The 16,660-nt window shown below is 56.7% G+C and overlaps 1 protein-coding gene across 5 annotated transcripts in view; it reads left to right on the plus strand.

Moving 5' to 3' along the window:
* Positions 1-7,336, plus strand: part of GRB7 (growth factor receptor bound protein 7) — an 8,252-nt gene extending 916 nt beyond the window's left edge. For 2 of the 5 annotated variants that reach the window (XM_045299668.1, XM_045299667.1), the window contains exons 2-15: positions 3,026-3,182; positions 3,288-3,438; positions 3,583-3,739; positions 3,903-4,024; positions 4,123-4,200; positions 4,409-4,546; positions 5,207-5,317; positions 5,520-5,618; positions 5,768-5,848; positions 5,959-6,075; positions 6,189-6,276; positions 6,409-6,496; positions 6,594-6,687; positions 6,845-7,336. In XM_045299668.1, the coding sequence (XP_045155603.1) occupies positions 3,031-3,182; positions 3,288-3,438; positions 3,583-3,739; positions 3,903-4,024; positions 4,123-4,200; positions 4,409-4,546; positions 5,207-5,317; positions 5,520-5,618; positions 5,768-5,848; positions 5,959-6,075; positions 6,189-6,276; positions 6,409-6,496; positions 6,594-6,687; positions 6,845-6,991 (1,623 nt within the window). In that variant the 5' untranslated portion in view covers positions 3,026-3,030 and the 3' untranslated portion in view covers positions 6,992-7,336. Of the gene's footprint in view, positions 1-2,464; positions 3,183-3,287; positions 3,439-3,582; positions 3,740-3,902; positions 4,025-4,122; positions 4,201-4,408; positions 4,547-5,206; positions 5,318-5,519; positions 5,619-5,767; positions 5,849-5,958; positions 6,076-6,188; positions 6,277-6,408; positions 6,497-6,593; positions 6,688-6,844 lie in introns of those variants that run through there. The other 3 variants (XM_045299666.1, XM_004707122.2, XM_045299669.1) reach the window with 3 other exon arrangements.
* Positions 7,337-16,660: the final 9,324 nt, after the last annotated feature.

Here is a 16,660-nt window from a genome sequence, read left to right on the forward strand (position 1 = left end):
CTCCCCCCCTTGGAGGACAGTTCAAAAGGTGTGTGTGGGGGGCTTGTTCTCTGGCCTAAATGGCTGGAGCCCACCTCTCCGGACGGTTCCCTCTGGACCCAGACCTGGGGGCCAGCTCCAGAGCCAGGGGGAGGGGGCTGGCGTGCGGCCAGCCGCCGGGAGGACCAAGGGAGCTGGGGGAGGGCGTCCCGCCGCCGATCCTGCTCGCCGTCTGGGTCTCCCTGGTACCTGCCTCCAAGCCCTCGTGCCCCCAGGGTTGCCCATTTGGGCTGGCCTGTTCTGGACTCCCCGCTATCGCCTGCTGTGGGGGGCCCGCCTAGAGAGCCAGCCGCCTGTAATGATTAACCGGCTATTCTAGCATTCTTCCCAAATTAAAGTTTAAAAGAGCTGCGCCCCCCGCCCCCCTTTCTCCCATTGGGCAAGTTCTCGGGTGAATGAAGGAGTGGGCGGGGCCTCAGGGCTCTGGGCCCTCCTCTCAACTCTGGGTCACCTGGTGGGGGGTTCCCTCCTCCTCACCTGGGCCTCACGCAAGAGCTACCCCTTGTTGGGGGTGGGGCACAGTCTTGAGCAGAATGGGGGCCCTCCCCCACGCCCCCAGCCCGGGGTTGGCCCTTCCAGCACCCGCCCCACCCAGGGAAATACGGTAGGTGGCCTTGTTTTCTGTGGGCCTTAAACACTGGGCCCTGCCACCGCCCTTGGGGCCAGCCAGGTGGGGCCCGATTCAGGAAGTAAACAAGGCCAGGAGGGCGGGAGGGAGGCAGGGAGGCAAGGAGGCGGGGCTGGAGCCGCTGGGACACCGGAGGCTGTTGGGGATTTGGAGCTGGGTAATGCATTGGGGATCGGACAAGAGATATGGGGTCTACAAAAGAAGCCTTTCCAGCGCCCCAGCTGGAAAGGCAGGGTGGTCCAATGGCCGGCCTCCTGTGTTCCACATCTAACATGCCTCCTGTCCCCTCTCCCTTTCCCAGCACTGCCCTCTGGGTCCCTCTTAGACTGCTGTCCTGGAGGGGCTGGTCCTGCAAGCAATCTCCCTAGCTCTCCTTGATGGGGTCATTGGCTCCTGCTTAGCTGGGGGCAGGGCCATAGTGCTGGCTGTGGAAGCATTGCTAATAGATCCGTGCCCTGGGCTCTTCAAAGCTGTGGTCTCATGGCAGCAGATCCCTAGGCCAGCCCTGGAGGGTCTTCTGCCAGAGTGTGAACCACCAACCTTGTTGTCAAGCAGTCAGCCTGTCCATCGAGTATGGGTGTCAATGACTCTAAGCCCCTCCCTGCACCTCTCTTAGGGAACTTTTGCCCTAACTGGGTTCATCTGTCCTCTGAGGGGTATGACACTCCGTCCCTGTCTCTGTGGGCAGGGTGCTCAGTGAGATGATGTGAGAGCAGGGTTTGGATGCACCCCGTCCCCCAGTGGTGACACCAAGGAATCTCTTGGGCCGGCTGAGCCCTGAGGTGGGCAGCAGCAGGGAGAAGCCTGGAGACAGGAGCAGGGCCCGCTGAACACTGTTGTGGGTGGGTGGGACGCCCCACTGGGAGGCCCAGTGGACCTCTGAATCCAGGCCGGGCCTTCCCTCTCTCCTTGGACTGTGGGTCCCTGGGCTGCGGGGTGGCTACAGCTGGGGTGGTGGCTGCAGGTCCCACCTGGACTGAAGGAGTAGGAGGTAGGCCAAGGCTGGGGAGGAGGAGATGATGTCAGAGCAGCCTCCGGCCGGCATCCACCTCCTCCCCCCTCCCCGGCATCCTCCTCCTCCCCACCCTGTGCCCTTCCCTGTGCTCGTCCCCCTCCCTGGCCACAGACAGGTATAGGGGTGGTGGTGAGGGGGTGGTGGAAGCAAGGTTGTTTGTGTTTCTAAGCCAGGAAGTTTGCAGATGAGTCAAGGTTGAGTGGAGAGCCCCAGGCAGTGCTGTCCCGCCCCAAACTGACTCACCTGTCCCCCAAGTCCCCTCACGCCCTCACTTTAGGGTCAGGTGCTACCCTGTTCTGGGGGTTCCTCCTGGATACCCCAAGCAGCTGCAGAACTGGCCCGGCTCAGCCAGTTGAAAGATGAGGCAGGGGGTAGGGGGAACCCGGTGCGATTGGCGAGTTCTGCCAGGCCCTCCCCGCCTCAGCCCAGCCAAGGGGCATCTTTGCCCATCTCTCCTATCCTGACGTGTCCTAGGGTACTGTGCCGTCCTGTCCTGGGTGAGGCCCTTACCCTGCTTGGGGTGTTGGAGTGCCCCAGACCAGTGGATAGATAAGACAGGTGTACAGAGCCTGCAGCAAATACTGAGAGGGAGCCATTGGGTTGGAATGTGGAAAATCCTGGAAGGCTGCTCAGAGGTGGTGGCACTGAGGCTTGAAGAAAGGAGGAGGCTCTCTGGAGGACACACCAGGTTTGGGGGCGGGGGGGGCAGGGGGCAAAGGCTCTGAAGTTCTACCCCCATCCCCACCAGCCCTCCGTCTTGCCCTCATGCCCCTGTCCTGCCCTTCCCTGTCCCCACGCCCCTTTCTGCAGCACCTGGGCAGGCGTTGCCACAACACGTTCTGACAACTGGGTCTGGCAAGGAAAACCCCAGGGGCAGAGCCTGGTGGGTGGTCCAGGTTCGGAGCCCTAGAGCCTGAGCCCAGGTCTGTGGGATGTGGCACTTGGTGGCACTCCCAGCCCTATGGTGGAGGCCCTTAGCCCTCTGGGTGACCCAGGGCCAAAGAAAGAGCACTGGATTTGGGAGTCCAGACGCCAGATTCCTCAGCTGCAATCCCAGGTGGTCTGGGGCCACAGCGCTTCTTTCTGAGGGATGCAGCATCCCCTTTTGTAAAGTGGGGCTCATTCCATCCTTTCCTGAGAGCTGCTGGGAATATCCGGGGAGTAAGAGAGCAGGGAGGGGCTGTGTTGACTCTGAGGGCAGCCAGCACCCACTCTCCCACCAGATGGGAGCTCCCTGCCAACTCACCCAGCGATAGATGGGGCCAGGGAGGCGAGGCGTCTTGGCCCCCCTCTGCAGGTGGAGGGCACCGAGCACCCGCTATCAGTTCCCTCTTCTCCACCAGATGTCATGGAGCTAGATCTGTCTCCGCCGCAACTCAACAGCTGTTCGGAAGACCCCTGCCCAGCTTCCGGGACCCCTCCCGGGACTCCCCCTGCCCTCGATGTCCCCATGTCTGAGGAGGTGACGCGATCCCAGCCACTGCCCATCCCAGCCAGCAGGTAGGATGTGCACGGGGTCACCAGGAGGCGGAGAGGCCACACAGGTAATCCACAGGGGCTGACAGTCAGTGCCTCTCTGCCCTCTGCCCTCCGCCCTCACCACAGGCATCTCCGGCAGGAGGAGCTGCGGGCCACCTCTCTGCCCTCCATCCCCAACCCCTTCCCCGAGCTCTGCAGTCCATCTTCCCAAAGCCCCATTCTCGGGGGCTCCTCCGGTCCCCGGGGGTTGCGCTCCCGAGATGCCAGCTGCCTCCACGTGAGTTGTCTCAGGAAAGGGTGCTCTCCCTTCTGGGTGGTGCTGGTGGGGAGCATGGCCAGGGGACCCTGAGGGTCCGGTCAGTAGGAAGGATAGGGATCGCCCTTTGCCCTCCGCCAAGTCTCGGGAATCCCTGGGGTACAGGTGGTGAAGGTGTATGGCGAAGACGAATCCTGCCGGTCGGTGGAGGTGGCGGCGGGGGCCACAGCGCGGTATGTGTGCGAGATGCTGGTGCACCACGCCCATGCCCTGAGCGATGAAAACTGGGGGCTGGTGGAGTACCACCCCCACCTGGCACTGGGTGAGCTGGGCAGGGAACTGCTTGGGCTGGGGGTCTCTGCTTCCCCCGGGGGTGAGCGGGGGCGGATGCTGGCTGGCCTCAGGTGCCATAGAGGGGGGTGGGGGTGGCGGATGCTGGCTGGCCTCAGGTGCCATAGAGCCCGGCCTGTTGCCCTGGCCCGCAGAGCGGGGGCTGGAGGACCATGAGTCCGTGGTGGAGGTGCAGGCTGCCTGGCCCGTGGGCGGAGACAGCCGCTTTGTCTTCCGGAAGAACTTCGCCAAGTACGAACTCTTCAAGAACTCCCCAGTGAGTGTGGGTGCCTGGGGTGTGAGGGCCGGGGGCCCCCCTGGTCCCCAACTTACACACCCTCAGGCCCTGACCACGGCCCAACTTCCTGCCCCTAGCACTCCCTGTTCCCAGAGAAGATGGTCTCCAGTTGTCTCGAGGACAACCCGGACCTGTCCCATGAAGACCTCATCCAGGTGAGGGGGCCCCCTCCACCTCACACTCATGGCCCCCGGATCACCCCGTGCCTTCTTGTGTCCCCCCATATGGTAGCACGAGGCTGTAAGTCACTTTCCCTGCCTAAGCATCAGTTTCGCCGTCGGGTTAAGGGGGGTGATAAAAGCGAGCCCCGTAAAGGCCCGGGTGTCTCCTTCTCTCCTCACCACTGCTCTCGTCTGACCTCAGAACTTCCTCAAGGCGGGCAGCTTCCCCGAGATCCAGGGCTTCCTGCAGCTGCGGGGGACTGGACGCAAGCTTTGGAAACGCCTCTTCTGCTTCCTGCGCCGGTCCGGCCTCTATTACTCCACCAAGGGCGCCTCCAGGGTGAGGTCTGACGGGTGCCAGCCCCCCAGGCCTCTCATTCCAGGAGAGCCTCCTTCTGTACCCTAAGACCCTCCGCTGCTGTCCCAGGCTGTCCCCAGTGTACCTCCTCTCCACACCACCCTGCCCAGTTTACCTGCCCCAGGCAGCAACGCTGGGAAACTCAACCACCTTCAAGTTGATTCTGATGCATAGGGACTCCATCGGACAGCCGGACGGCCCCTGCGCACTCATCCCCAAGACAGTAACTCTTGATGGCATAGACAGCCTCATCTTTCTCCCTCAGAGCCACTGCCAAGTTGGAACCTGCTATACCACCAGGCTCCTTAAGGCAGCTCAAGCCCTGCCTTGACCTCGGTTGGCTGTGTGACCTCCAGCGCCCCGGGCCTCTCTGGGCTGCAATCTCCCCACCTGACTTAAAGATCAAAAACCAACCCCCTTGCCGTAGTAGCACTGGTCCCCACTGCCAGCGACTCCCTAGGCCAGGGCGGACCCACCCCTCTCCCGAGAAGCGGCTGTGCATTCACACTGCCAACCTTTCTAGCTAGAGCATGAACCACTGGACCCCCCAGGCCCTCTCCCTCCTAGCTTAAGGGGACAAGACAGTCATGAGGGCTGAGGGCCTGCCAGCCTCAAGCCCCACTCCCTCCCTTGTGTGCTCAGGACCCGCGGCACCTGCAGTACGTGGCAGATGTGAATGAGTCCAACGTGTACGTGGTGACCCAGGGCCGCAAGCTCTACGGGATGCCCACGGACTTCGGCTTCTGTATCAAGGTACCGCTCGGGTCCCGGCTGGGGCCTGGGAGGGGACAGGAGCTGCTCAAGCCCAGGGTTCCTCCGTGGGGCTTCTCAGTGCCACGCTGCGGCACCTGGCCCTGCTGGGGGTCCCATGGGCCCGGCATCCAGCCCCATGGAGATAGACAGACGTCGGGTCCGGAAGGCAGATCAGGGACCACCCCGTTTGCTCTCCTCTCAGCCCAACAAGCTTCGGAATGGCCACAAGGGGCTACGCATCTTCTGCAGCGAGGATGAGCAGAGTCGCACCTGCTGGCTGGCTGCCTTCCGCCTCTTCAAGGTGAGGCTCTGGAGTGGCCTAGGGCTCCCTGGCGGGAGGGAGAAGCACCCCCGGAGGGGATCCCTGCTTCTTGAGCCTCGGCTCCATGGGTGTACAGCCCACCGACCAGAACCTCCTTGACCCCAGCCCCCTCTCCTCCCCACCCCTAGTATGGGATGCAGCTGTATAAAAATTATCAGCAGGCACAGTCTCGCCACCTCCGTCCATCCTGCTTGGGTTCCCCACCCTTGGTGAGTGTGTAGGGGGCACTAGCCTGGGGTGCGTGCCCAGGTGTCCTGTCCCTGGGAGTACTGGGGCCCAGCTGAGACGCCCTCCCTGCCCCATCCTGTCCTCTCTCCAGAGGAGCGTCTCCGATAACACTTTGGTGGCCATGGACTTCTCCGGCCAGGCTGGGCGCGTCATTGAGAACCCCCGGGAAGCTCTGACTGTGGCCCTGGAGGAGGCCCAGGCTTGGAGGGTAAGTGCCTGTGCGGGAGTGGGAAGGAGGGAGGCCTGAGGGGAGGTCCCCCACCTGGAGACAGGAGCGCTTCAGTCCAGAAGAGCTGGGGGGACACCCCCAGCCATACGCAGAGTCCCCTCTGTCCCCCACATCTGCAGAAGAAGACAAACCACCGCCTGAGCCTGCCCACCCCGTTCTCAAGCTCAAGCCTCAGTGCAGGTGGATGGGGGCCCCAAGTCCCCGGGGGTGGGGGCCATCCTGGCTTCTCCGAGCCTTCCTGGGGGAGGGGGAGGGAAGGCGAGTCCCTTCCCTGGGAATGACTGCCCGTCTGCCTCCCCTCCCCCACCCCAGCCATCCACCACACGCAGCCCTGGTTCCACGGACGCATTTCCCGAGAGGATAGCCAGCGGCTCATTGGGCAGCAGGGCCTAGTGGATGGGTAAGGGGCAGGGCTGGGGCTGGCGACCGCTCCGGGCTCAGCACTTGGTCTACGTGGCAGCCACTTGCCCCTGGCTGACGTTGCCATCTCCCGGCAGCCTGTTCCTGGTCCGGGAGAGCCAACGGAACCCTCAGGGCTTCGTCCTCTCTCTGTGCCACCTGCAGAAGGTCAAGCATTATCTCATCCTGCCGGTGAGTAGACCCCAGACACCTGCGTGGAGACCCCCCAGCGACCTGCCCTGTTCCTCTGGCCCCCAGGGTGTCTGGACTTGCCTCCCTTGCCCAAGAAATGGACTTCCTGAACCTCGTCCCCTGCCTGAGCCTCCGCACCCTCCCTGGCCATCCCCAGGGTGAAGAGGAGGGCCGCCTCTACTTCAGCATGGATGACGGCCAGACCCGCTTCACTGACCTCCTGCAGCTCGTGGAGTTCCACCAGCTGAACCGCGGCATCCTGCCCTGCCCGCTGCGCCACTACTGCACCCACGTGGCCCTCTGACCACCTTATCAACAGGCTTCTCAGCCCAGCTGCCGCTGCTTACCTCCCATCGCTCACAGACGGAGCTCAGAGGATCGGGACCACTGGACGGGCTCCCAACTCCAAGTGCCTTCTCCACTCCCTCCCCTCCCCCCACCGTGTCCATCCTTAGCGTCTCTACTTAAGGGAAGGTGACGGGTGGCCCTCTCCCCTTCATGATGCTTCTGGGAGATGCTCTGGGGCTGGGCATTATGGGAGAAAGGGGGTGCTCCTGGGTGGTTCTATGCCCCGACTTTGTACAGACTTAGAGGCCAGTTGGTCAGCTGTGTTTTTTATCAGTGACAATAAATATTATTTTTTGATACACCCGAGAGACTTTTTTTCTGGCTGGCTAGAGTAGAGAAGAGGGTCAGGGGAGGTAGGTGCCAACTGAGGCTTGGCGAATGTGTCAGGTGAGACAAACCCATGTTCTGGCTGGGGGCAAGTGTGGCCTCAGACTGTGCCACCGAGCCAATGCCAGCCCTTAGCAACCCTATAGGACAGGGCAGAACTGGCCGTGGGTTTCCGAGACTAAATCTTTACAGAAGTAGAAAGCCTGTCTTTTTCCCTAATACATAGTGGGTGCCCGGTACTTGTTTGTTAATAATGAATGGGACAAGGAGGGTCATCCAGGAGAGATTTCCTGACACCGTGTAAAGCCAGAGAGAGCTCTGACAGGTTGGAATGGGTGGTAACTCAGAGAGGAGAGAGAACTAAACTCCAAGATTTTCAGTGTAAGAAAAAGCTAAAAATATAAAAGCACTCTCATTGCCACTTCCAATCTAAAATATCAATATGAATTTGTGTTCATCTGGGTTGACTAGAGAAACAAATTCATAGTCATATGTGTATAAGAAAGAGCTTTATATAAAAGAGCAATTGTATATTAAGAAAACATCCCAGTCCAGTTCAAGTCCATAAGTCCAGTATTAGCGCCTATGTTCAATACCAGTCTACGAATTCCTCTTCAGACTCATGCAACACGTGCAATGACACTGAATGCAGGAAGATTGCAGGCCAGTGGGTGGAAAGTCTTATGGATTCAGTGGCAGTGGAAGCATCTCAGCACTGGCGTGGGTCTCCCCGTGGCTCCTCCAGCTCCAGGGCTCTGGCTCCATCAGTGTGTAGCTCCATGTGGCTCGTCAACAGGAATGTCTCACAGGGAGATAAGAAGAGAGCGTGTGCCCCACCTCTAGGGAGGAAGACAGGAGTTCCCAGAATCCTCTGGAGAAAACCATGCCCACACAGAGGCATCATTGGCTGTGACCTGATTGCCACATTGGCTAGCCCCACTTTCTGAAAAAGTCTAGAAAGAATGACCATCTAGTAGCCATGAGCGCCCATGGGGTGTACATTGTGTTTGCTAAATGCCATGCCCTGCTGACAGCTCCTAGGACTGTGGAGAAATGGCTGATTCCAGGCGTGAGGGGAAGTGTCGGGGATATCCTGGAATGATCTGGCTCTCCTAGAAAGCAAAGAAACGATGAAAGACTGGAAGGAGTCAGGGACACGAGCCAGGTGAACAGGCTCTGACGGACTTAAGATGAGACAACTAACTGAGGAGGGAACACCGTAAGCAACAGCAACAACCAAGAGTAACTCCAGTGAATTGAAAGATGCCCCATTCATGAGAATCCACGAGTTCGTTCACAACACAAAAAGAAAAACCCATCGGTTACCTTGGGAAGGTGAGGGAACCAAATTACCAGAAACTTGTTAACAAAAGAGAAGAAACAAACTCACAGCCATCAAGTTGATTCTGAGGCATAGAGGCCCTCGAGGAGGGTAGAACTGCCCCTGCTGAGTGTCTGAGACTGCAACTCTTTACCGGAGACAAAAAAACCCATCTTTCTCCTGTGGAGCAGCTGGTGGTTTTGAACTGCTGACCTTGCAGCTAGCAGACCACTACATCACCAGGACTCCATAACTAAAGAGAAGAATCAAGCACTTATGCAGCCCTTTCTTCCTTGAACCAAACTAAATCATTTGTGAGGGAAAGTGTACTATTATAGACGACTGTAGTACAAATGGCGACATTAGAATATAATTTTGCACCCCCTAAGGAAAGGATGACTTCTAAAACCATCAGGTAAAATGCTGTTGGGGTAACGTTTTAATTAAAAAAAAAAGTTTTATTGAACTACTACTGGTCTCTCCCAGTCCAGAGGAGAGAAGAGCGAGGAAGCTCAAAAGACACATGGAAGCAAACAGCCCACTGAGTTCATGAGCCACACAGCATCTCCAACCCTGAGACCAAGAGGACTAGAAGACACCCAGCCATCACTACATTGGATAGAATGGGAGAGAAATGTGGAGCAGGATCCAAAATCATACAGGAAGGTAGATTATGGGCTGGATTGTCTCATGGGACCCTCATACTATGGCTTTGTTGCAGTTAGGTGCCACCCAGTCGGTTCCCACCCACAGCGACTAGGGGCCACAGAAGGAAGCATTGCCAGGCCCTGGCCACCCTGACCGTTGTCCCTGTACATAGTCGCAGCCCCTGATACTCCATCTGGGTGAGGGGCTTCTTTCTTTCACTGGCCCTCTATTTTACCAAACATGGTGTCCTTCTCCAGGGACTAGTCTCTGCTGACAACACGTCCAAGGTATGGAAGACGTCAAGTCTTGCCATCCTTGCCTCTAAGGAGCACTCCAGCCAGACTCCTTTCAAGACAGATCACTTTGTCCTTTTGGCAGTTTGTGGAACTCTGAATATTCTTCTCCAGCACCACGATTCAAACACCTCGATTCTTCTTCCGTCTTCCTTGCTCAAGGTCCAACCGTCACATGCATATGAGGTGATGGGAATACCATGGCTTGGTCAGGGGCACCTTTGTCCTCGAAATAGCATCCTGGCTTTTCAATACTCTAAAGAGGTCTTGTGCGGCAGAGTTCCCCAATGCAACTCAACCTTTGACCTCTTAACTGCTGCTTCCAGGAGCACTGATTGTGGATCCAAGCAAGACAAGATCCTTGCCAGTGTCGATCGTTTCTCCTTTTATCATGACGTCACCCACTGGTCCAGTTGTGAGGATCTCTTTACATTGAGCTTCTCCACTGCGGAGAAGGCCCCTCATGGACTCAGTGCTGCTCCTCTGAGTCTTGACCCACAGTCTCGGGTGCATCTGGTCTCGGTGGCCTCTGCCACTTCAGACAGAGATTCTTGCATGTGGGGAATGGTGACATGTCCTCCCACAGCTCATCAGGTCTCTTGTCATTAGTGTCCAATGCTTCACATCTGTGTTTGAGATGTTCTTGACATTCAGATGGGATAGACTCAAGGTCGTATATTGGCTCTCTTGGACTTGTTTCCATTTTCTTTTTTTTGTTTCCATTTTCTTTAGCTTTATTCTGGATTTACATATGAGCAATTGATGGTCTGTTCTAGGGACAAGCCCTGGCCTGGTGTTAGCTGCTGATAATGTGCTTCTTCCTCGTCTCTTCCCAGAGATGCAGTCCATGTGATTTCCGGGTATTCCGTCGGGAGAAGCCAACATGCAGGGTTGCCCTTTGCATTGTTGGAAAAGGTATTTGCTATGAACAAGCTGCGGGTCTTGCAAAATTCTATCATTCCATCTCTACCTTTATTTCCAAAACCAAGACTGTATTTTCCAGCTACTTCCTTCCTCTGTTTCCAGCTTCTGATTACAATAGCCAATAATTATCAATGCATCTTGATTGCATTTTGATCAATTTTGGATTTAAGACTGGTAGAATTCAATTTCTTCATCAGTTTTTGTGGTTGGTGCATAAATTTGAATAAGCGTTTTATTGGTTGGATTTACTTGAAGGCAGACAGAGAGAATCCCATCACAGACAGCATTGTCCGTCAAGAATACTTTAGAAAGGTCCTTTGTGACAATGAATGCAATTCCATTCCTCTTGATTGTGTCTTTCCTAGCATCGTAAATTGTAGGATTTTTACGATTCAAAATGGCCCAAACCAGTCATTTCAGCTAATTCCAATACTCCATTCACATCACCGTGGTCGAACGACCCTGTATTAGTCTGGGTACATTAGAAAAACAAATCCACAGAAACTCATGTAGAAGAGAGAGTTTTATATAAAGGGTAACTGCACGTCAAGAAAACATGCCAACCCAGTGCTGCCCAAGCACACATGTCCAACATTAGCCCATATGTCCGACACCAATCCACAAAGTCCTCCTCCATCTCACAAAACACACACTATGGATGCTGACTGCAGGAGGAAAGCCGAATCAGTGAGCGTGTAAGCATCTCAGCGCTGGCAGGGGTCTCCACACGGCTGCTCCAGCACCCAGGGCTGCATCGGGGTAGGTCCATGCTGCTTCTCCTCAGAGATGTCTTGCAGGAAGTGAGCCTTGCCAGCTGAAGCAGGGAACTGGCTAAGGCAGCTGCACCCTGGTCCGACCATTAGAAAGCAACAGACCCAAGAACTAGAAAGGTGAGGCTCACCGAGCCATTTATCTCTCCGCCCTTCAGTGAACCCCACCTGTGTTACGGGCCAGGTTGGCACCATTGACTACCTCGGACCGCTCTGAGAAAGCAGCTTTTCCTCAGTCACATTTTGAGCGCCTTCGGACTGGAGGGGTCCACGCTCCAACAGGATCTCGGACAACGTTCTGCGTCCCTTCATGCGGCCTTCAGTATCTGAAGGCTTCCCAGCGGGCATAGGGCTTGCGGGGGCTACCTTCTCTGAAGTGGACAGCCAGCCCTTCTTCGTTGTGTGTTCTTCCTCTAGAAGCTCCGCTGTTAACTTGGGTGACCCTGCTGGCATGTGAACTACCCACCGGTATTTCAACCTTCCCAGCGACCCACAAGCCACCACAGTAGGACAAGGTGACAGACAAGGGTGGCCTTTAGTCACCTGTTAAGGCTGGGACTGAACTCATCCCTGTGTTAGCATAATCAACCATTGGAGATCCAAAGGGCAACATTTACCTGAGGACAAAGTTCAAAGGTTAGGAAGGAAGGAGGACTGGGGGCAGGTAGTACAGAGAGGTGCTGGGAGAGGTGCTGGTGCCTCCAGGGGGACTGCAGTGGGGGAGTTGAGTCAGATGTGTGCGAATTGTTGAATGTAAAACAATGAACGGAACCGCTCGGTAAACCTTCACCTAATTCACACTCAAGAGGTTTTAAAAAAGTGCACTTAGTTATTTTTAGTATACTCACAAGATTGTGTAACTATCTCCACACTCTAATTTTAGAACATTTTGGTTTTCACAGAACGGGGTTTTTTTGTACCCATTAGCAGGAGCCCCATGACAATTCAACACCCAGATGCTAACTAAATGAAGGGCTCTTTGACCCCCGTTGTTCCTTGTTGCTGGGGAGCAAGATGTGGCAGCCTGCTCCGGTAGACTTGGACAGCCCTTTGAGACAGCGGTTCTCCTCCCCGCACAGTCCCATCTGGTGGTTATGAGTTGGAACTGATTCAGGGGGGCGAAGGGTTTCCTGTGGGTGTGTACCCATTTGCAGTCAGCCACTGAGCAGGCGAGGAGTTGAGGGGTCAGCATGAGTCATCTCTCAAGCATGTTCGGGGGCTTAGTCTGGGTAACCAGACCCAGTGCCTCTCACAGCTGGAGTGCCAGTCAAGGGACAATGCCCATTTGGAGGTAAAGAAATGCTTGCCTCAGCTGAGATCATAATGTTAGTTCCCCTCTGGGCTCTGACCTTCAGGTCTGGGATTTGAGTTCATTTTTGAGTTTGGTGTGGAATCCGGAGCTAAATGAATCTTTGGGCTAGGCAATTGTCCCAGCACCATTTACTGAAAAGACCATCCTTGCCTCTACTGAAGAGCCTTGGTAACTTTGTGAGAATCCACTGGCCAGAAATAAAAAGGTTTATATTTCTATTCCCAACACGGTTCCAGTGAGCTAGCTCTTCTATATTTTCATTTCATCAATTCACTGCCATTGAGTGCATTTAACCTCCCAGGGACCCTGGTTCTACAGGGTTTCTGAGACTGCCCGTCTTTGCAGGAGCACACAGCCTTCTCCCCCTCCCGTGGAACGGCTGGTGGGGTTAAGCCACCATCCTTGTGGTTAGCAGCCGGTGCCTAACCGATAGCGCCACCGGCGTTAATAAATCCAAATAAAATCGCAGCCGGGTTAAGGCCCACCCTCTTGCATGTACAGTTCTGAATTCCGACGGAAGGATCTTGGTTCTGCCGACACCCTGCATTGGGCCTTCTAGCCTCCAGCACCGGGACAGAACACATTTCTGGTGTTTTAAATCACCCGTTGTGGTGCCTTTGCGAGGGCAGCCGCAGGGAGCAGCAGTGTGGGGTAAGGTCCTGACAGCACCCCGGGAGACGGGGAGAGCGACCCCGTCTGCAGAGGAAGAAGCGGGGCCAGCAGGATGGCCGGAGCGCAATGGAGAAGAACGCAGTGCTTGGTGAAGAGGGGGCTCACTGACAGGGAGGAGGCCCTCGCACAGGGACGGCCCTGGACTGAGCAGTCAGCGTCCACACACACTGGGCAGCACCTGACAACGACGACCACAGGGCGCTACCACAGCTGGGAAACCTGAGCGTCGATTAGGCATTCGGTGATAGGCAAGGAAGGTGGTTAGCTTTGTAAAGGTGGTGATGGTCGCCCGAGCGGCTCTGTGGGGTTGAAAGTTTCTTCTCTTGAAGGAGACCTTCTGAAGTCTCCCCTGATTTTCCAAAGGAAACCATCCTACTTTTGTCTATGAAACCTCTATCATTTTTTTTTAAATTGGATTTCTCCCAAATCTCTTGAGACTGGTTGAGCGTGAGACAGGCACCTTGTGCCAGGAGGAGACGGATCACCTCAACATCGCAAGCTGGAGGGAGAGCCAGGCTTCCGGTCCGCGTCTCAGGTCTGGGCATGCCCCATGGCCGGCCAGACAGCCCTCTGGGCGGGACTCCTCCATGTAGCAAGAGTCAGTGACGTGCAGAGGAGGTCCTTCTCGAAGGACTCCTCCCTCTGCAGAATGGCCTTTGGCGGAGCCAGTTGTCCGGAGGTGACCTGAGATGGCCCTGCCACCACAGTTAGCTCCAGACAGCACTTCCAGCTGGGGGAGCCCCCAGCCCCAGGGAAACCCAGTCTCCGAGCTTGATGTCAGGGCAACCCCACAGGCCGAGAGGCCACCTCTACCCTTGTGCCTGGACGTTTACGCTGAAGCCTGTAGGAGGGAGGGTACCGATTTTGTTGCTTCTTAGCAGGATTCCAGCAGTCAGGGACCAGCGCAACCTGCTGCCTGCCATGGTTTCCAGAACCGTCTTCATCACTGGCTGCCCCTCAGGCACTGAGCTGGCCGGTACCGGTGTGTAGTTGGCTAGGGATGCCTAGGGTCACCTAGAAAGCGTGGCTGCCCGGGGCAGGCGCCTGATTGGGCGAGGAGTTCAGGGATCAGAGTGAGTCACCTCTTAAGCATGTTCAGGGGCTTAGGCTGGGCAACTGGACCCATCTATGTCCATCAGCTACCCGGAATGTCTGAGACAAGTACCGTTCCTATTTTACAGACGGGGCTCAAAGAGAGAAAAGGGGACTCACCTGACGTCACAGGGGGAGTTAGAAACCGAGGTCAGACTCAGCCGAATTTGCACATTTGTCCTTTGCCCTCAATCCACAGTACTGGTCACTGTGAAAGGCCTGGGCCACTGGAGGTGGCAGCTAGCTTGGCTCTGAGTGCAATGCTGGACATCTGTGATGGGAACTCGGTTGTCCACTGCTTGGGAAGCTCTCAGGGCACTGTGTGGGCATTCTCAAGTGGCTGAGACCTCTGGCTTCTTAAGGAGGTAGCAGCCAAGAACTGAAAGTTTGGGGATAAGGGAGCCCTCAGAATCAGCATCAAGATTCCCCAGCTCAGAGGATGAGGGGGAAGGCTGCTCCCCTACACCGGAGGGAACTGCCACCTTCTCCAGAGGCTGGACAGCAGAAGGGACTGTCCAGTAAAGGCATGTGGCTGAGGGAACCTCAGCAGGTGGGAGAGACGGGCACATCGCGGCACAGGTAAGAGCTAGGGCCCTCAGATATTTTCTTTCCAATAATAATTTACGGGGTTTGATGAGAAAAGGGACATGTTTACTAAGGGATGTTTCAAAAACATGGACATTCTTCATAGTCTCCCCACACTGAGGGTCCAGGCACTGAGAGTGGGATAGGGGGGGCAGGGCTCCGAGGGGGGCGGGCTCCCCCAGGGCCTTGAGTGTAGGACAGGCATGGGTACAGGCTGCTGTATGTCAGACTCCAACTTCCAAAACTAGTGGGGCTGCTGTGGCCAATGGGGCCTGGTGCCCGGGGATCCCCGGGTCTTTGGCAGCACTACGGACTCCGCAGAGGTGTGACTGCCCTGCACAGCCAGCCTGTTTGCCTGCTCAGGGGTGGAATGAAGGAAGGAAAGGCTGGAGCCAACTTTCTGGATATCCTGGGATCAGGGTGGAGTGTGATCCTGGAGAAACCCACCTTGCCGACCGATGGGTCATCAAAGTTCCAGCCAATTCCTGTTCTCCAGATCCCCCCCACCCCCCACCCCATCCCTTGTTCACTGACATTTACACATTTCCAAGTTTCAGAGCCAAAGGCATCCTGGTGCAGGTTCCAGGGGTCAACATCAACTCAGGGACCCTTGCCTGGGTGCTCCCTCAGTGCCCCAGGGCCAGGTATCCTGGAAGGCTCCTTTCTTGAGCAGGTTGGAAAGCCTTTCTTAGGGTCCAGGAGTTTCATCAGGGACCTGGAGTCAGAGAAAACACTGACTTTATACTTGGGGTTTGGGTCTTATGGTACATTCGGAGAAAAAGATTTCCAGCAGACAGAAAGGGAGGCCCAGAGAGGGCAGGGGTTTTCACCGTTTGCACAGTGGTCAGGGGACTGGGGCACAGCCTGCTTTCCCAGTCTGTGTAGCAGGCAGACCCTCAGCATCCAGATGGGGTAGGGGCGAGAGGCAGAAGGCATTGACTCTTGGGGCAGTTGAACATCACAGACTGAAGTTCAGACCTGCAAGGGAGAAGGGCGTTTGGGCTGAGGCTGGTCTCTGAGGTTTCCTGGCCTAAGAGCTCCACACGGGAGGGACTGTAGAGCATCGGGGATACTTGCTACCTGGCGGCTGAATAGGGTTGTGTTCCACCAGTTTTATCTTGGGGCATTGGGAGGTGGATGGGTGGGGTACTGATGGAGATGAGGAGGCTAAAGTCACTCCTTAAAGCTACTAGTGTGCATCCTTTTGGTGCCTGGGTGGTGGAACTGGGCCTGGGGCACTGTGTGCAGGCTGAGTGGGTGTTCTGTACCCACATGGGCCCTTTGAAAAACGCACATGCTCACCACCGTGCCCATCTCTTGAGTCTGGCCCTAGGCAGATCCTACAGGGCACAGCCGAAGGGGCATTGGTACAGGGGTACAGGGCGTTGCTCCTGTTTCTATAGGACTCCTCCTAATGCTCCCCCTCTATCACTGCCAGCAACCTCTGATGCAGGTCCCCCCACTCCACATAGCTAGGCCATAAGCTCCCGGGGTGGGGCTAGGTGAGCAGGGTGTGACCCAAGTCCTGTGTCCCCGCAGGTGACGTGCGCCGGAGGAGCTGGAGGGCGCGCGAGGGCCCACAGAGCCACCGCGGGTTCCTTGGCCCGGCCCGGGGCGCATCGTGGCCTGGGGAGGCCGCCGTCGGTGCCCCGCGGCGGGACGCAGCCCCGGCGTCGGAGCG

Source organism: Echinops telfairi, unplaced genomic scaffold (assembly GCF_000313985.2).
Source record: "Echinops telfairi isolate 266 unplaced genomic scaffold, ASM31398v2 ScPeMD7_7458;HRSCAF=8496, whole genome shotgun sequence".
Lineage (NCBI taxonomy): Eukaryota > Metazoa > Chordata > Mammalia > Afrosoricida > Tenrecidae > Echinops > Echinops telfairi.